We start from the raw sequence: 21,303 nt of genomic DNA on the forward strand, positions 1-21,303 counted from the left end.
ACCTTGTGTACAGACAAATGTATTTCTCCATGTAGATGAAGCATATGATAGGCCCTACTTGCTGTGTGATAATAGCCATTTTAATCTTAAAAAATTAAGTCACTTCAACAAACACCCTGCCCTAAAATTTTTCCAAATCAGCAACAGGGCCCCTTGATTATTTTACGACAATCCAATGTTTGGAAATAGAAGTAACACCCTTTCTGCCAGGGGTAAAAAAAACAAGGCATCGCAAACCAGATGTCTTGTTATCAGTATCATTCAGCTGCTTGAAGGACTGGTCTTTAATTTTAATGAAACTGGAGAGACAATACTTAAGTCTACACACTAATAAATGGAGTTGCTCTCCAGCTGCCCATCATCCATGCCTATATTAAATTACGAGGAGCAAAACTGAAGCCAATTTAATAATACATTAAAAACCTATTGGGAATTTAAATACATTTTCCAATTTATTTTACATCATAGGGAACTGAAAAACTGATAAAATGATTTGTGACTGGGTTATTTCTATAAAGTGATATCTGGGTTTTCCAAGATTAATCAATATTAACAGAATGTCCTTTACAAATTATCACATTCCAAGATGACAAAAATGATCTCCTACATCAGAAGGTGTTGTAACATTATAAAGATCCAGTGTCTGTCTTGAAAACTATAGTACATGCAGTTATATATTTCACTTTGTTCATGAAATAACATCACTGAACATATTTCACAAGTTGTGCTATATCTTGCACACTCAAAACATTTTCTCAAAAGGAACACATAAGGAAACAGTTCTATATTGACAGCATTCCTTGAATTCTTAAATTATATCTGTTCAGTACAAGTCTACAAGATAATTCAACACAATCTCACAGTGAAGTCTAGTTCAAAAGGGTCAACTGGGCCCCATGCTATTCAGTACCAAAACTGAACAGTTTCAAATAACAAAATTTTCTGCACCATAGTTTGAAAGATAATTCCAAAAGTTGTGCCTCTGTTATCACAATTGACCTCGTCTCATTACTACAATCAGAGTTACTACAGCAGCTCACAAACATACTAAACATTTTCGGAATAACTTGTTCCCCTCTGCCATCAGATTTCTGAATAAACAATAACACTACCTCACTATGTATGTACATAATTACATACATAGTATTTATTATATATGTATGTAGTATATATAATTACATACAGTATGTATGTGCATTTGTTTCATGGTGACACACAAGAAAGCTCGTTTAACTCAACAGCCATTTTTACTGTGACAAGCACAAAAACAGTTCGAGCACTATGACCAGGGGAGAGGACCCATTCAGTTGCATATAGACGGGGAGGTGATTATTACACACCCTGGTTACAGTCAGAGTGACTACAAACACACATGCAAATGACTGTATAACCCAAGCTAAAATGTAACAATACACAAACTTGAACATCCCACCATAATCCCATGAAACCATGAAAGCATTTTAACACAAGAACAATAAATACCACTGGTCATCAACAGGCTAGTGCATCCCCCCCCCCCCCCCCCCCGGAGCGCCACTATATATACTTATTGTACTTTATAGTACAGTGGATTCTGGTGAATTGCGATACACTGATGGAGCACTTTGGCCCAATTAAGCAGCTGCCCCAATTAACCAAAGTTTCAAAGAAATAATTGAAAAAGACTGAGTAATAAATTATGTATTTGAATGTAATACAGAACAAATCAGAACACTACCAATACGTTTGCAGTACTATAAAACTATTATGTAGTTCCTAATACTCATCAACGGAGGAATTCACCCACATCTTTTTTTTTACTGTAAATGAACAAAATCAGCACAGAAACCCAGTGCAGATAATGGATTGCCTTCATACAATGCTGATGATTACGTCCTCCAAATCTTCATTCTCATTTTAATATTCAAGGTGATTGTCAACACCTTTAAATTCTTCATAGTTTCTAATCTCTTAGAAGTAGTGAAATAATTTCATTTTCATTCCCAGACATTGCTGGCATGTCAAAGCCTAAGTGCTTCAACCCTCAGAGCAAAGCAGTTCTGAATTGACTTTGTGCTTATTGAATGCAAGCAGTGAGAAAAACCACTGCTTTTTGAACACAAACACACTTAACTGATGCTAGTTAAAAATAGTTTGCTCCAAACAGTGTTATATGTAACAGCCACACAGTGCACGAGTCTGATGCTATCTAGAAACTCATCGGTAACAGTTCCCTGCCCAAAAAATGAAGAGAATCCTTCAGGTGAGAAAATCTGCAGATGCTGGAAATCCAAGCAGCACACACAAAATGCTGGAGGAACTCCGCAGGCCAGGCAGCATCTATGGAAAAAAGTAAACAGTCGACATTTCGGGCTGAGACCCTTCATCAGGAAAGAAGGGTCTTGGACCGAAACGTCCACCGTTTCTCTTTTCTGTAGGTGATGCCTGGGCTTGCTGAGTTCGTCCAACATTTTGTGTGTTGAAGGGAATCCCAGCAATTTTCTTGATTAGTTTTTGTTTTTTTTTCCAAAAAGTGTTGTTCCAAATATGCAGCCTCCCTGATGAACCAACAGCCCAATTAACTGGAATCCACCGTGTATTTTATGTATTACACTGTACTGCTATCACAAAACAACAAAATTCATGACAAATGCCAATGATAATTGCTTCTGGCAATTAAGACCATGTTTAGAAGAGTTCAAGGAATAAATCTGGGATCTTCTCAGTTATTACCACATTAATGTTATTCAATGAGTGTGAGATGGAAAGAATATGGAATAATAGAAGGGAGACCAAAGCCAGAATGATTCATTGCTTGCATCTTTTGAGCACTTATAAGAGAGACTGCAACCTTACCTTACAAGCAGTACCTAAACATTTCTGCAGCTGAATTCGGTCACACTGTTCATCAAGTGAACCATGATAGTCGTAATATGCAACATCACCAACAATCAAGGCTTCTTGGGATATTGGCAAGATACCACACTTCATGGTTGAGACCTGTGATTTAATAAAAATGAAGTAAATTTCATCAATGTTTGAAAAAACTACAAGGTTTACAAGAAAACTGAAATACTTACAGCAGCGGTGGCTGGTGTGTGTAGATGGATCACACATCTGATATCAGGGCGTGTTGCATAGATGGCTGCATGTGGGCTGAATGATGCTTGGTTGATTTGCAGATTTGTACTCCCCTGGTTCACTACTTCACCCAGTATATTAACTTTCACCTATTTTCATGTGATGGAAAATTACATTGTGGTTAATATTTATGATCCCGGCCATATAAAATTAAGATCAAAGACTGGCTTCTTGTGCTAGGTGCTGCAAACAAGCTACATCTTTTAGAATATTTAAGCAGTTTTTTTTCTCCAGACTTTTGAACAGCATCTCCACAAAATTATAAATAAAACGTTCAAAGTAAATTATTATCAAAGTACACATATGTCACCATGTACAACCCTGAGATTCATTTTCTTGCAGGCATACACAGTACATAGAATAACAGCCATATCAATAAAATCAATAAAAGACCACATCAACTTGGGTTTTTAACTAATGTGCAAAAGATAACAAACTGCAAATACAAAGAGAAATAACAATAATAAATAAAAATTGAGAATACAGGATGAAGAGTCCTTGATAGTGAGTGCATATCCTGTGGGAATATTTCAATGAGTGAATTTATCCCCATTGGTTCAAGAGCCTGATGGTTGAGAGGAAATTACTGTTACTGAACCTGGTGGTGTGAATCTTAAGGCTCCTATACCTGCTTCCTGATGGCAGCAGTGAGAAGAGAGCACATCCTAGCTACAGGATTCAGTGGACTGGGCCGTGCTCAAGCACTCTGAGGAACTGAATGACTACACCACGATTGTAACAGACTTAATTAGAACAGCTGCAAATGAGTGTGTCCCTGCGAAATCATTCAGGGTTTCCCCCAATCATAAGTCCTGAATGAACCATGAAATCCAAAATTAACTGACAGCCAGATCAGAGGCATTCAAGTCTAGAGATCAAGAATGCTACAATTGGTATGATCTCCAGAAAGCCATCTCACAGGCAAAGAGGAGATTCTGGATACTCAACAGTTGTGGCAGGGTTTGAAAGGTATAACCTCAAAAGTTAAATCTAGTGACATGGGGGACGGCAGACCTTTGCTTCCATATGAGCTCAATGCCTTCTGTGTTCGCTTTGACTGTCAGAACTTGGAGGAACATCACGCACGCCCACATCTCCTGATGATCCTTTGGTCTCAGTATCTGAAGATGACGTGCGGGCTGCCTTCAAGAGTGAGAATCCAAGGAAAGCATCCAATCCGGATGAAGTACAAAATCCAGTTCCAGGGCCTCAATACCTTTTTGTGCAATTGGATCCTGGATCTCCATCAGCACAGGTGTACCACATGGCTGTGTGCTTAGCCCCCCTGCTCTACTCCTTTAGATCTATAATTGTGTGGCCAAATACAGCTCCAACATCATATTCCAATTGGCTGTTAGCTGAATCAGCATGCAGGAGGGAGATCGAAAATTTGGCTGTGTAGTGTCATAACAACAATCTCTCACTCAATGTCAGCAAGACCAAGGAATTGATTATAGACTTTAGGAGAGGGAAACCAGGAGGTCCATTAGGCAATCCTCATTGGAGGATCGGAAGTGGAAAACGTCAGTAACTTTTAATTCCTGGGAGTCTCTATTTCAAAGGACTTGGCCTGGACCCATCATATAACTAATTGAGAAGGAAGCACAACAGCACGTCTACTTCATTAAGAGACTGCAGAGGTTCAGCATGGCATCAAAAACTTTGATAAACTTCTATAGATGTGAAGTGGAAAGTGTATTGACTGTCTGGTATGGGAACACCAATGTCTTTGAAAGGAAATTCCTACAAAAAAGTAGTGGATTCGGTCCAGTACATCAGAGGAAAAGTCTGCCGTTGGGCATTGAGCACATCTACATGAAACGCTGTCACAGGAAAGCAGCATCCATCTTCAAAGACCCTCACCACCCAGGCCATGCTCTTTCTTCGCTGCTACCATCAGGTAGAAGGTACAAGTAAGCCCAGGACTCACACCTCCAGGTTCAAGTTCTATTACCCATAACCATCAGATTCTTGAACAAGAGAATAACTACACTCCTTTTATTCCTACAACCAAAGATCTCACTTTAAGGACTCTCTATCTTGTTATTTCATGCTTTTGGTATTTATTGCATTTATTTCGATTCACATTTGAACAGCTTGTCATCTTCTATGCTCTACTTGACTTTTCATTGATACTGGTTATAGTTAGTACTCTATAGATTTGCTGAGTATGTCCACAGGAAAAAGAATCTCAGGGTTTTATGTGGTGATGTATATGCATTCTTGTTAAAATTTACTTTGAACTTGGGCTGGACTACTTTCAAGGACTCAGGGGATCTGAACAAATATGCCATGGTTTATAAAGTCAATCATGGACAAGTGTACCCCGACAAAATAATTTAGAGTCCTTCCTAACCAGAAGCCCTAAATAAACCACACTCACTCACTCACATCCATGAACTGCTGAGGACAGATCAGTGGCAGTCAGGTACAAAAGATCCAGGTACAACCTCCAAAAAGCCATCTTGCATGCAAAGTGGCACTTCTGGACCAAAGTGAAAACACGGAATGATGCTCAACAGCTTTGTCAGGGCTATAATGCTATTATTTCCTATAAAGTAAAACCAAGCAACAAGGATCTGTTTACTAGAGGAGCTCCAACACCATCCACCCTCCTCTGCTGGGTGAGAAGCTGACAGTGATGCAGGTGGATGCTTCCCTGGTGTCATGGATTATTGATTACCTGACTGGTAGACCACAGTACGTGCGCTTGCAACACTGGGTCAGCAGCACTGGGGCTCCACAGAGGACTGTCCTGTCTCCCTTTCTCTTCACCATCTACACCTTGGACATCAACTACCGCACAGTCTTGCCATCTTCAGAAGTTTTCTGATGACAGTGCCACAGTTGGATGCATCAGCAAGGGAGATGAGGCTGAGTACAGGGTTACGGTGGGGAACTTTGTCACATGGTGCGAGCAGAATCATCTGCAGCTTAATGTGAAAAAGACTAAGGAGCTGGTGGTGGACCTGAGGAAGGCTAAGGCACCGCTGACCCCTACTTCCATCCAAGGGGTCAGTGTGGACATGGTGGGGGATTACAAATACCTGGGAATACGAATTGACAATAAACTAGACTGGTCAAAGAACACTGAGGCTGTCTACAAGAAGGGTCAGAGTGTTGTGCACCCACAGGAAGGTGGGGGATTGGAGGATCGATTCGGGGGAATCGGTCAGAGGCTCACAGTGTGTGAAGGCAGGCCAGTGGGGGCTTGTATGTGTGTCCACCCTCGCCTGGGTGACAAGCTCATCACTGAAGAACCGTCTGGTCTGGAACAGAGGGGTCATAATCAGTGACCACAACAGTACAACGGAACAGGAAGACAACGGAAGGTTTGCCTTGCAGCTACCCATCTCTTGCTCGGTCTCTCTCTCTCCCCTCCCCGCCCCCCAACATTACAACAGCAACTACCTCAACCCAAACTGAACTGAACTCTGCATTATCTTGAGACTATTCATTTACCCCTAGACTTTGATAGAGCTTGGTTTTGATTCTTATTTCTACAGTTCTGTATATATCATTGCTAACCTGTTTTATATGCATATTGGATGTATATTGGAAACGTCGTCACTACCTCCTCCCATAGATGCTGTCTGGCCTGCTGAGTTCTGCTAGCATTTTGTGTTTTTATTTTTTTATATATGTATATTTGCATTTTTGATACTGTATTACTTAGTTACTAATAAACACTTTTAGTAACAGTGATACCAGACTCCAACGTATCATTCTATTTCTGCCGGTTTGGTAACCCGGTCACGGGGTACGTGACAGAGCCGTCTCTATTTCCTGAGAAGACTGAGGTCCTTTAACATCTGCCGGACAATGCTGAGGATGTTCTATGAGGTTGTAGTGGCCAGTGCTATCATGTTTGCTGTTGTGTGCTGGGACAGCAGGCTAAGGGTAGCAGACACCAAAAGAATCAACAAACTCATTTGTAAGGCCAGTGATGTTGTGGGGGCGGAACTGGACTCTCTGACGGTGGTGTCTGAAAAGAGGATGCTGTCCAAGTTACATGCCATCTTGGACAATGACTCCCATCCACTCCATAATGTACTGGTTAGGCACAGGAATACATTCAGCCAGAGACTCATTCCACCGAGATGCAACACTGAGCATCATAGGAAGTCACTCCTGCCTGTGGCCATCAAACTTTACAACTCCTCCCTCGGAGTGTCAGACACCCTGAGTCAATAGGCTGGTCCTGGACTTATTTCCACTTGGCATGATTAACTTATTATTATTTATTTATGGTTTTATATTGCCATATTTCTACACTATTCCTGGTTGGCACGGCTGTAACGAAATCCAATTTCCCTCAGGATCAATAAAGTATTTCTGTCTGTATATGTCTTTCATTTTCGCTTTGACCAACAAAATATGGAGGTACTATCACAGACTCCCACAGCCTCTGACAACCCAGTGACTTCAGACTCTGAGGCTGACGTGAGAGAATCTTTTAGGAGGGTGAACCTATGGAAAGCATCTGGCCACACTGGGGACCCAGCCAAGTACTGAAGATCTGTGCTATCAACTGGCTGGAATGCTCACACCCGCTTCAAGCAAAGAAGAATATGGTAACCTACCTCAATTGATTAAGTAGCAGTCACATCCACTGGGATGAAATGTTTTGAGAAGTTGATGAAACTTATCAACTCCTGCCTGAAGTGCAACTTGGATCTGTTCCAGTTTGCCTACCGTCACAACAAGTCAGCAAATGCCTTTTTATTAGTTCTTCATTTAACCCTGGAACACCTTGACTGTGAAGATGCATACACCAGCTTGCTCTTCATTGACTACAGCTCTACATCCAATACCTCCTTGTGCAATTAGATCCTCAATTACTTCATTTGCAGATCCCAGTCAGTTCAGATTGGCAACCTCCACAACCTACATCAGTACAGGTACAACACAAGGCTGTGTACTCTACTTGTTTTACACTTAAGGCACTGAAGCTGTGCTTAGTCTCACAGTCATATTTAAGTTTGCTGGTGACACCACTGTCATTAGCTGAATCAAAGGTGGTGACAAAACTGCATATACATGCGTAGGAGGGTGATTGAAAATCTGGCTGGATTGTGCCACAACAACCTGTCACTCAATGTCAGCAGGTTCAAGGGGCTGATTACCTGACTCCTGGAGGAAACCCGAGATCCATGAGCCAGCCCTCAGGTGAAGGTGAGCAACTTTAAATTCCTCAGCATTGTTTCAGAGGATCTGTTCTGAGTCCAGCACACAAGTGCCATTACAAAGAAAGCACAGCAGTGCCTCTACTTATTTAGAAGGTTGTGAAGGTTCAAATGTCATCCAATAGAAGTGGAGAGTATACTGATAGGTTGTATCAGTGCATGAAATTAGAATGGGAAGGTGTAGGAGTACTGACAAAAATCAACATGAGTGCAATTACTTCTAACGTACACTTTAAGGCTGATTTATACTTCTGTGTCGCATGTATGCCGTAGGTACCGCGTGCCCTATGCTGTAGGGTGATGTGCACCTTCCCAAAAAAGCAACACATGCGTTGCGGCGACGCAGACCACAGCAACTGTGATTGGTCTGCTTGATAGCATCACATTTCCTCCTATGCATTTCCACTTGCTTCTTCTCCGCCATGTCTGTACACCGATGCAAAATAGATGAACCAAATTGTCAAATGCCGACATGCAAAAATGTTTGAAATGCATTTCCTCGTTCATGTCTCTCACGGAAAAACTCAACACAGTGGCATAGAAACCCCACCGCCAACTAGCTTTTCGGCACACAACAACGCATGCTTGCTACGGCGTAGGGCCGACTCAGAAGTGAAAATCAGGGCTATGGCGTAACCTATATGCACAAGTATAAATCAGCCTTTATTCTCCAGCAAACAAATGGCAACTTGACCCTTAACAGTCTGGGTGAGTCCTGCCTAATGAAATTAAGGATTCCTTATAAAGGAATGGAAACATCAATGCCCTTAAACGGAAAAGCCTACAGAAAGCAGTGCATACAGCCATCACTGGTAAAGCACTCAGCCACTGAGCACATCTACAAGGAACTGTGTCGCACGAAAGCAGCATCCAAAGACCCCCAGTGTCCAGCCATGCTACTTTCTCACTTTTGCCACTGGGAAGGAGGCACAAGAGATTCAGGACCCACATCACTATATTTAGGAACAGTTTAATACCCTCAACCATCAGGCTCCTGAACCGGTGGGGGGAGGGGGGGGCGTAAACTTCACTCACTCCAACTGAACTTCTCCCACCTCCTATGGATTCTTCATCTCATTTTCTTGCTACTTATTGTTTATTATTATTATATTTTTTGTATTTGTACAGTTTGTCGTCTTTTACACAAGTATTCCGCCTTGTGTGTGGTTTTTCCTTGATTTTATGGCGTTTTTTTGTATCCAACGTGATTGTCCACAAGAAAACTAGTCCTAGGGATGTATATTGTGACAAGTATTTTGAAAATAAATTTACTTTGAAGGTTGAACTACATCAATATTATGGAATATTAACCAGATCTGCAGTATGATATGCCAGAGTAGTGCCAGTTACATTAAAATGTGGTTGATTAACTTAATAAAGAATTACTTAATAACTGCAGCAGGTGTAAATTCTCCAACTGCATTACAAGTGCTCTGTTGTCTCCCTCTCCTCAGTAGCAGATATAAATATTGATTTTACATGTGCATAGAACAAATTTTTTTGTTAAGGATTTTAACTATAAGTACTGCATTTTCCCCCTTTTCTAGCTCACACTGAAAACACTGATTGTTTTATCAAGTTGCTGTGTGAGGAAAAATGCACCGAAATTGTTTAATTATAAAATGTTTCAGTTCGTTAGCAATTGAACAAATTAAAGAACTTTTTTTTATTTCCAGGACAGTACATATTTGATTAGTTCTATATTTTTAGATTCTTCAAAAAAAAAGCCATTAGTTTCAAAACAAAACATCATAATATAGAAAATTCTTACGGAACTCCTTAAGGAATGTTGCGGATATGACATCTAATTTGCACTCTCAAAGTTCAGCAGTGTCTGCTAAAACAGGATCAACTGGCCATTTAAATAAGGAGTACACTTTGGCATGAATACCTGGATACTCTTCATCTTTGAAGAGGTTTCTACGAGATCCATTGCACAAAGGCTGATAAGGCTCATGTTTATCTCAAAGAGATAGTAGCTCTTAGATTTATCAAGGAAATAGATACAGATAAACAAATAATGCTTGCAAACTTACAAGATTTGAAGCTGTGGCCTCAGAATAAGAAAGGCCCTTGGGAATAATGAGGAAATGTTCCTGTTCTTTGTTTACTCTGACCTGAAAAGTGAGAAGTCATTTAAGGTTTGAATCTGTCAATAATTATTTTAGAATCTAATCACATAATTATTTAGTACATAAACCAGTACAGCACAAGAACAAGTCCTTCAGTCCATAAAGTTCTACTGAACCAACTAAATTACTAATTAACCAGTGAACTAAACTGATTTCATCTGCCTACATCAAGTACGTATCCTTCCATTTTCTTCACATTCATGTAGCTATCTGAACACCTTTAAAAGTCCCTAATGTCTCCGCCTCTACATCCACCACTCTTTAAAAAAACTATCCCTCACATTTCCTTTGAAATTAGTCCTCCCTCACCTTAAATACATGGTCTCTGGTATTAGATATTTCAACAATGGGAAAAAGATACTGTCTATCTATCTATGTCTCTCAAAATCTTATAAACCTCTATTACAAGGGTCTTCAACCTGGGGTCCAGACACTTTGCTTCATGGTATAGGTCCATGACATAAAAAGGGTTAAGAACTCCTGGACTAGATCTTTCCTCAGTCTCCGCTGCTCCAGAGTAAATAACCCAAGTCTGTCCAGCCTCTCATATTAGCCCATCTCTCTAATCTACAAGCCCCATTTCCAGTAAAGTTGGGATATTTTCCAAAATGCAATAAAAACAGAAATCTGTGATATGTTAAGTCACATGAACCCTTATTTAACTGACAAAAGTACAAAGAAAAGATTTTCAATAGTTTTGCTGACCAACTTAATTGTACTTTGTAAATATACACAAATTTAGAATTTGATGGCTGCAACACACTCAACAAAAGTTGGGACAGAGTTAAAATAAGATTGAAAAGTGCACAGAATATTCAAGTAACACTTGATTTGGAAGACTCCACATTAAGCAGGCTAATTGGTAGCAGGTGAGGTATCATGACTGGGTATAAAAGTAGCGTCCATCAAAGGCTCAGTCTTTGCAAGCAAGGATGGGTCGTGGCTCACCCCTTTGTGCCAAGATTCATGAGAGAATTGTTATTAGTCAGTTCAAAAGGAACATTTCCCAATGCAAGATTGCAGAGAATTCAGAGTATTCAGAGCATTCAGAGAATTCAGAATGCGTAAAGGGCAAGGTTGGAAACCATTGATGAATGCACGTGATCTTTGAGCCCTCAGACGGCACTGCCTAAGAAACAGTCATGCTACTGTGACAATTATAGCCACCTGGGCTCCGGAGTACTTCAGAAAACCACTGTCACTTAACACAGTCCGTCGCTGTATCCAGAAATGCAACTTGAAAATGTATTAAGCAAGGAGAAAGTCATACATCAACTCTACGTAGAAACGCTGGCGAGTTCTCTGGGCCTGAGTTAATCACAGATGGACCGAAAGACTGTGGAACCGTGTGTTGTGCTCAGATGAGTCCACATTTCAGCTAGTTTTCGGAAAAAACGGGCGTCGAGTTCTCCGTGCCAAAGATGGAAACGACCATCCTGATTATTATCAGCAAAAAGGTGCAATTGCAAGCATCTATGATGGTATGGGGGTGCATCAGTGCCCACGGCATGGGTGAGTTGCATGTATGTGAAGTTACCATTGACTCTGAGGCGTATATTAGGATTTTAGAGAGACATATGTTGCCATTAAGGTGACGTCTCTTCCTGGGACGCCCATGCTTATTTCAGCAGGACAATGCCAGACCACATTCTTCACGGGCTACAACAGCATGGCCTTGTAGACATAGAGTGCGTGTGCTTGACTGGCCTGCTGCCAGTCCAGATCTATCTCCTATTGAAAATGTATGGCGCATCATGAAGAGGAGAATCAGACAACGGAGACCACGGACTGTTGAGCAGCTGAAGTCTTATATCAAGCAAGAATGGACAAAATTTCCAATTGCAAATCTACTACAATTAGTATCCTCAGTTCCAAAACAATTAAGAAGTGTTATTAAAAGGAAAGGTGATGTAACACAATGGTAAACATGCCTCTGTTCCAACTTTTGTTGAGTGTGTTGCAGATATCAAATACTAAATTTGTGTGTATTTATAAAATACAATTAAGTTGGTTAGTAAAACTATTGAAAATCTTTTCTTTGTACTTTTGTCAGTTAAATAAGGGTTCACGTGAATTAACATATCACAGATTTTTGTTTTTATTGCATTTTGGAAAATATCCCAACTTTTCTGGAAATGGGGTTTGTGGTTGCATCCTGGTAAACCTCTTCTGTAGCCTCTCCAAAGCTTTAACATCCTTCCAATAATGGACTGGCCAGAACTGTATGCAATACACCAGATGCAGCTTAAGAGTTTCATAATGCTGCACATAACTTCCTAAACTTTGAACTCGCACCTCGACTAATAAAGACAAACATGTCATAGGCCTTCTTAACCATCCTATCAATCTGTGTAGCCACTTTCAGGAACTCAGAACTTGAACCCCAAGACCCCTCTGCTCCTTAATAGCATTAAGGGGCTTGCCTTTAATAGTGTGTTGTCTCTTTAATTTTGACCTACCAAATGCACATTACTTCACACTTTTCCAGGTCAAACTCCGAGTGATAGAGATAATCTGTAATTGTGAACCAAGATTGTAATGAGTACTAACTTCAGAAACACTCCAGAAATGGAACTCCGATCACACGCATATATATTATTTAATAATCCCACTGGATACACAACAATCTGAAAGACTCAATGAACAATTTCTTTATTATAAACTCTTTTTGACTCTTCCCATTCCTATTATCATATTCTAGGCATGTTGCTACCACCACCTTAGTAACAGACTGTAGCATGATATGATTCAAAAATATCTTAAACCCAAAATGGATACTTACTGTTATGTAGCTATTGGTTAAATGTGCCCATCCAAAGAGATCTACCATTCTGTACAGACTCGCAACTTTACAGCGGATCAACTTCTCTCCTTTCGAAAAGGTAGCAGATTCAATGGCGTGAAGATCATTGATGGGTGTGGCAATTCCTAGGCCTAAAGAAAATGCAAAACTTGTCAAAACTTGAGGCAGCAATTCTGCATTCTCTAATTTTATGTTGAAAGGTCTTTACAGCCACTTACTAAGTTGTGTTGAAGGTAAAGTTGCAACAGAACTTGCCATTACGAAATCTGCTATTTGTTGCAGGGCAAGCAGACCCGCAGGATTATTACCCTTTTTCATCTGTTCGTGAATGAGGACCTCAAGCTCATCCCTAAATGCCTAGAATCAAATGGGTTTGTATTAAAACATTAAATATGGAATCTTAAGTCAAGCTACGTATCCTAAACTACAAATGGCCAGCATGAATAATATTTTACAAACAAAATTCGAACACTTTACATGTCAATTAACTGGTGCAAGATGTATCATGCCCAATCTCTTAAAAAAAATAAATAAGCATGTTCTGAAAATACTCATACAAATATTTAAAGCTACCAATGTATTGACAGATAAAGCAACAGTCTTGGTATCAACACAGCCTCGTATTTTATCAGCTATTTTCTGTATGCAACATTTTACTAGAAGACTGCCAAAGTGACTTATACAATACTAGGATAGAGCATCAACTGCTGATAAGTTATTATATGAATCAAAGAAACCAGCAAATTCACTTCTGGAATAAGGACATTGATACTGTCAGAAGACTGTATCAGTTTGCTTAGAAATTACATCCTTGGAGGATTGACCAGTTCATTTTACAATCTTAAAACTAATAGAATTATAATCACTAGAGCCAGGGCACTCCCTGACTGCTACCTCAGTTACCTACCTTGCCTCAACCAGCATCTTACCTTGAGATGAGGTCACTCTTAGGTCACTCTAATTAAATGAAAATCTTCTATTAATATAACCCTGTTATTCTTACAACTGACCAATTTTTTTGCACACCTGCCGCTCAAATTCCTGCTGACTTTTGCGGATCTATAATGTAGCTCCACTAGAAGGGCGTGTCATTAATAGAAGATTAAGTTAGAAGTTATAAGATAGTAAAATGATAGGACAGATCCACAGGTTGAGGTTTTAAACTGAAGCAATGCTGATTTTGAAGGAATAAGGTATGTCAATTGGGACAGCTATTTTTTGAAGGGAAGACATGAAGGGCATATGAGAGACTCGAGCGAGATATGAAGAATACAGAGGAAGCACATCATTGTTAATGTGTTAGTGTGAAGGGTAAACTTGATAAGTTAAGACAACCTCAGCAGAGAGGAGTATTGAAAAAGGAGGAAGTACACATTGGGGGCTGGGGGCAAGTAAGTACCCCCATCACTATAAAAGCTTTAAGAATATGCACATTTGTAAACAAAAATATCTTCTCTAAGATTGAAACCACAAAGAGAGCACAAGAGGTGCCAGCACCTCTCTGGCAGATGAGGTTAAGGAAAATCTCACAAGGCTTTATAGATCCCAAGACTGGAAAGGTGGCTAACACTCCATTATTTAAGGGTAGCAAGGACAACCCAGGAGACTACAGCCTGTTTAGTCTGCCATCAGCAGTGGGAAAATTACTGCATGGAATCTGAGGGACAGGATTTATTAACATTTAGATAAGAGAGTTTGGTTCGGAATCAGGGTGGTTAACTTCATGGGAAAATAACATCACTCTGTGCTATTTGAAATGGTAACCAAAAGGTTAAATGAAGCTGTCTCAGTAGATACTGGCTACTAAGACTGGTCTTGAAGGTTAACAACCATGGAATCCAATCAGAGCTAGTTAGGTGGATTCAAAATTGGCTAGGAAATTGGAAGTAGAGGGCAGAGACTGGTGATTAATGGTATGGCATTGGGACCTTTGTTATTTCTCACTTATAAATAATTGGGATGTAAATGCACAAGGCTTGATCAGCACGCCTAGCTTACGTGTGTCTGTATTTACTGAGATGAAGCGTAGAATAAGCCCAGCAATGTCCTGATATAATCCCAGCCTAATCACAGGACAATTTACAATGATCAATTAACCTACCAACTGGTACATCTTTGGACTGTGCGAAAAAATCTGAGCACCCACACAGTCACAGGGAGAACATACCAAGTCTTACAGGTAGCTGTGGGAATTGAACTCAGTTTGCCAGTACTATAAAGCATTGTGCTAACCACTATGCTACTGTGCCACTCCAAATGATACGTAGTCAGCAGTTGCAGATAGTGAAGGTGGTTATCATAGACTACAGAGAGATTTTGCTCAGTTTGGGAAGTGGGCTAAAGGGTGGCAAATGGAGTTCAATGAGAGGATAGATTTTGGAAAATCAATCCAGAGAAGAACTTGAACTGTGAATGGCAAAGATACTTGGGGAATGTACTGAAACAGAGTTTCATAGTTCATAGTCTGTTAAAAGTGGCATCACAGGGAGATATGGTTGTGAAAAGAGTGTTTAGTATACTGGCCTTCACAAGTCAGGGCACTAAGTACAAAAAAGTTCAGACAACGTTACAGCTGCACAAGTAATTTCTGAGGACATACTTAGAATACTGTATAGAATTTTGGTCATCCTATTTTAAGGAGTGGTTAAAGAAGAGAAGATGACATTAGCAAACAGCGCATCCAATGGCAACATCCTTCAGACAGTTCATTAAACAACTTCTTTCAACTATGATTTACATTTTGATCGCATGTGTTTTTGGGCTGATTGAGTCTCTGAGTTTGGTAAGATTCGTTATTTATTTATTTATTTCAAAATCTTTTTATTAATTATTATTGAAGATTGACTTAATGTATCTTGTTTTTTTGTTAATGTCATTATATACAATAAGGAAATAAATGAGCAAATAACTGATTAACAAAGCTAAGCAATATATCAATAATAAGAGAAAATAAAGTGTTAAGAATATTTTTTTGAAAAAGGAGGAAAAAAGAACCTCTACTAACTGAAAAAAAAGTAAACGAGAAAAACCTATTGGGAGCACAAACCCAGAGCTATACATCATACAAGCTTCCATAAAAAACCCAACAATCCACCAACTCAAATCCACTTAAAGAAAACTCGGAAAGAGACCATATTAATTAACACAAATCAGATGATAGTAGCGGGCAAATGAACCCCACCTTTTCTCAAAATCAAATCGAGAATCAAAAGTTCGACTTCTGATTTTCTCCAAACTAAGACATAACATCACCTGTATCAAAGTAGGAACAGAAACATCTTTCCATTTCAACAAAATAGCCCTTCTGGCCAATAATGTAACAAATGCAATGACATGTTGGTCTGATGGAGAAATACCATGAATATATTGAGGGATTATACCAAATAAAACTGTCAATTTATTAGGCACTAAATTAATTTTTAAAACTTTAGAAATTATAGAGAAAACAGACTTCCAAAAATGTTTCAGCACAGAACACGACCAAAACATATGTGTCAATGTAGCTGTCTCAGTTTTACATCTGTCATACTATCAACATTAGGAAACACTTTAAACAGTCTCTCCTTTGTCAAATAGTAACAATGTACAACTTTAAATTGAATTAAAGAGTGATTGGCACAGATCAAAGAAGAGTTAACCAACTTCAAAATCTGCAACCAATCTACTGTTATGAGGGTCATGTTAAGCTCTCTCTCCCCCAATCTTGCTTAATCTTAAATGAAGGGTAATTGTGCTGTTGTAACAATAAATTATAAAATTTCCCAATAAAACCCTTCAGTAAAGGATTCATATTTAAAATAATATCTAACAGGTCAGAATCTTGTAGATATGAAAAATTACTTAAGAATTTTTGTAAGAAGCATCTGACCAGAAGATATTGCAGAAAATGTGAATATGAGAGAGAATATTTAGTTATTAATTTCTCAAAAGACATCAGCCATCTTGGAACAGATCCATGAAGGAATAAACCCCTTTATTCCTCCAAAAAGAAAGGTAGGATCACTTAATGAAGGTTTGAATAAATAATTTTGATAAATTAAACTAAAAAGTTTAAATTTTTTAAGATTAAAAAAGTTACGAAACTGGAACCAAATTCATAATGACTGCTTAATCACAGGATATAAATTTAAATTAATAACTTTGGCCATTTGTACAGGTAAAGAAGCTCCTAAAAATGAGGTTAAGTGAAACTGTTTCACAGTATTCAATTCCAAATCAGCCCAAGGCAGTCGTTCATCTATATCAGCCCAATATAACCAAAAGCACATATAACGTATATTGACAGCCCAATAATACATTCTTAAATGAGGCAAAGACCTCCATTTTTAAAAAAATATTTTGATTTGTAGTGGAGTATTCAGCCTGGAGGCCAAGAAGCCTGGAGACTGGACACAAAACCACAATTGACTCCATTTCTCACCAATTAATGCATTGAATAAGATTGAAATCAACAAGACAAGAACAGAAGGCGAAATATAAAAAAATCTTCAAAATACAGTGGTATGCAAAAGCTTGGGCACCTCGGTCGAAATTTCTGTTACTGCGAATAGCTAAGCAAGTAAAAGATGACCTGATTTCCAAAAGGCATAAAGTTACAGATTTCTTTAATATTTTAAGAAAGATTACTTATTTCCATCTTTTACAGTTTCAAAATAACAAAAAATGAAAAGGGCCTGAAGCAAGTTTGGGCATCTTGCATGCTCAGTACTTAGTAACACCCCCTTTGGCAAGTATCACAGCTTGTCTTTCAATTCTTGTTTGAGGGATTTTTACCCATTTTTCCATGCAAAAAGCTTCTAGTTCTGTGAGATTCTTGGGCCGTCTTGCATGCACTGCTCTTTTGAGGTCTATCGACAGATTTTTGATGATGTTTAGGTCGGGGAACCTTCAGTGTGCGCCTCTTGAGGTAGTCCACTGTGGATTTTGAGGTGTGTTTAGGATCATTATCCTGTTGTAGAAGCCATCCTCTTTTCATTTCCAGCTTTTTTATTTACAAATGGTGTGATGTTTGCTTCCAGAATTTGCTGGTACTTAATTGAATTCATTTCAATTTCACTCTACCAGTGAAATGTTCCCTGTGCCACTGGCTACAACACAAGCCCAAAGCATTATCGATCCACCCATGTGCTTAACAGTCGGAGAGGTGTTCTTTTCATGAAAAATGCACCCTTTTTTCCTCCAAACATACCTTTGCTCATTGCGGCCAAGAAGTTCTATTTTAACTTCATCAGTCCACAGGACTTGTTTCCAAAATGCATCAGGCTTGTTTAGATGTTCCTTTGCAAGCTTCTGACGCTGAATTTTGTGGCGAGGACGCAGGAAAGGTTTTCTTCTGATGACTCTTCCAGTCTTTTGCAGTCAAAATGGGGGTTTGGATTTACCTTTCTTGCAATCTTACAAGTAGTTCTCTGGGAAAGTTTTTTTGGTCTTCCAGACCTCAACTTGATCTCCACCATTCCTGTTAACTGCCATTTCTTAATTACATTACAAACTGAGGAAACAGCTACCAGAAAATGCTATGCTATCTTCTTATAGCCTTCTCCTGCTTTGTGGGCATTATTTATTTTAATTTTCAGAGTGCTAGGCAGCTGCTTAGAGGAGCCCATGGCTGCTGATTGTTGGGACAAGGTTTGAGGAGTCAGGGTACTTGTAAAGCTTTGAAATTTGCATCACCTGGCCTTTCCTGACGATGACTGTGATCAAGCCATAGCCCTAACAAGCTATTTAAGGTCTGAGACCTTGGTAAAAGTTATCTGAGAGCTCAAATCTCTTGCGGGTGCTCAAACTTTTGCATGGTGTTCCTTTCCTTTTTTTCCCCACTCCAAAATTGTACAAAACAAAAATATTACACCAATCTTGTTTAAAATGTTGAAAAGAATGTTTCATCTTTAACTTTATGACTTTTGGAGATCAGTTCAACTTCTACTCACTTAACTACTCACAGTAACAGAAATTTTGACCAGGGGTGCTCAAACTTTTGCATGCCACTGTACATCTTTGCAAGATGGTTTGCACTCATAATATTCTGCATATATCTCTTGCAAACCCCTTCCATCCCTTGTATGCTGCTTTGTCTCAAAATTGGCTCTCAAAACTGTAATATAGGTTAATGGGTATTAATCCTTTGATATCTTTCTGGATAAGTTCAAGCAATATTATTAGAACATCACAGTATCACCACAAGCTTGGACACAGAGAGATTTTGAAAAAACCCATTTGATAGTTAAGATCAGTAACTTGGGAGCCAAAAGCACACCCAATGGTACAACTAAATCTAGACGTGGGAGAGCGCACTAGAGAGAGGCTGAGAGAGTGGCTAGTATGGAGAAGTGTAGTTAACATGAAGATTTAGAAAGTTGTACAAAAATACAGGAATAAGTAGAGTCAACACTATGGAAGGATTTAAAATTATGGTGGAGAACATTATTTAGGAGTCAACTATCATAGGGATTACACACAAACAATACTAGCAGCAAGGTTCTGGATGACAGCAAAATAAGTTACCTTGAAATGGCTAACATGAGAGGGCATAGTTTTAAGGAGCTTGGAAGTAGGTACAGAGGGGATGTCAGGGGTAGGATTATCCACATAGAGAGTGGTGGGTGCATGGAATGCACTGCTGGTGATGGATACAATAGGGTCTTTTAAGAGACTCTTGGATAGGTAACATGGAGCTTAGAAAATAGAGGGCTATGCTGTAGGGAAATTCCAGGCAGCTTCTAGAGTAGGTTACATGGTCGGCACATTGTGGTCCAAAGGACCTGTAACGTGCTGTAGATGTCTATGTTCTATGCTAAGAAAACAATCAACTAGTTATGGCTAGATGTAACAAGACATTGATGCAGATTCAACAGATGGGGCAAAGGCAAAATTGGACCATTTTACTGAAGTGTAATTTGGTAGTGATAGCATGCATTATGGTCTGAAGCTCAATCTTGGGTGGGGGGGGGGTGGAAGTTAATTTAATAGGCACCAATAACAAACAAACTCTCAAGGGGGTAGGATGGAGAATTGATGTTCCACAGGTACTGCTGACCCATTTTCCCTATTACCATAGTTGATCTAATGAGCTTGTCCTACAGCCTGCTACTTTTTTCACATTGCTTTGTCTGTATTACCAGTTGAGCAATGTACACATTGTACATTGGTAAATTATTATTGCGTATATTAATCTGTACTTTATTAGTTAATATTATATTTATTATTGCTGCGTGTTTTTAAATGTTGCTGGTGTAATGAAATAATTTCCCATTTGGGATCAATAAAGTACTTATTACTATTACCTGCTCCTACCTCAGCTACAAACAAGAAAAAAATCTGCAGATGTTGAAAATCCAAAGCAGCACCCATGTAACTGATGAAGGGTAACAGCCCAAAATGTCAACAATTTACTCTTTACCATAGATGCTGTCTGGCTTGCTGAGTTCCTCCAGGATTTCCTATAAGTTGCTACCCCATAGTAAAATTTCTGAACATTTAGAACTAAACATGTGACTAAGCTGTTTTTGGACAAGAGCAGATCTTTAAAATTATAAAGGGCACAAAACTGAGTCTTATTTTCAACTTACACGTGGTTAGACCACCCCCAATGGCACTCAAACTGTAAACAGGATGTGTGAAAATACAGTTTACCATTAACATTCAAAAATAAAACTGAAATCAAATGTCTCTTCAATAACTACATTGTTCTAAGGCAGCTTTATTGAACAAAGAATTCAATGTTGTGCAATGTTTTGATTTATGATAGTCAAAGTGCTGTATATTCAGATCTTAAGGTGTGGGATGAACAACTATTCATCCATTCAACATTCCTGTATGGATTTGCCTATAACATTACTTCAAAAGATTTTGTTTAAAGAACTGAACGCTTTGATTTGGATAAAACTTAATGCGTCAATTTAAACTTGAATCACTGGCTTGGAAAGTACTTCAAAATAACCAGATTCAATCTGAAGAAATGTGGAAATGACAGCAAACAGCATGGTAACAATTAACATCTGTTTTCTTTTATTTATAACTACAATTGAATTAATAGCCAAGCTCTTCTAGAGAACATAATACT

General features: G+C 39.0%; 1 protein-coding gene across 7 annotated transcripts in view; it reads right to left on the bottom strand.

Moving 5' to 3' along the window:
* The window catches only part of add3a (adducin 3 (gamma) a), a 245,037-nt gene that overhangs the window by 62,086 nt on the left and 161,648 nt on the right, over positions 1-21,303 (bottom strand). For all 7 annotated transcript variants that reach the window (XM_059946998.1, XM_059947001.1, XM_059947003.1 and 4 more), the window contains 5 exons: positions 13,460-13,598; positions 13,221-13,372; positions 10,343-10,423; positions 3,060-3,209; positions 2,836-2,979 (listed from right to left, as the gene is read on the bottom strand). In XM_059946998.1, the coding sequence (XP_059802981.1) occupies positions 2,836-2,979; positions 3,060-3,209; positions 10,343-10,423; positions 13,221-13,372; positions 13,460-13,598 (666 nt within the window). The remainder of the gene's footprint in view (positions 1-2,835; positions 2,980-3,059; positions 3,210-10,342; positions 10,424-13,220; positions 13,373-13,459; positions 13,599-21,303) is intronic.

The sequence above is a fragment of the Hypanus sabinus genome, chromosome 22 (genome assembly GCF_030144855.1).
Source record: "Hypanus sabinus isolate sHypSab1 chromosome 22, sHypSab1.hap1, whole genome shotgun sequence".
NCBI lineage: Eukaryota > Metazoa > Chordata > Chondrichthyes > Myliobatiformes > Dasyatidae > Hypanus > Hypanus sabinus.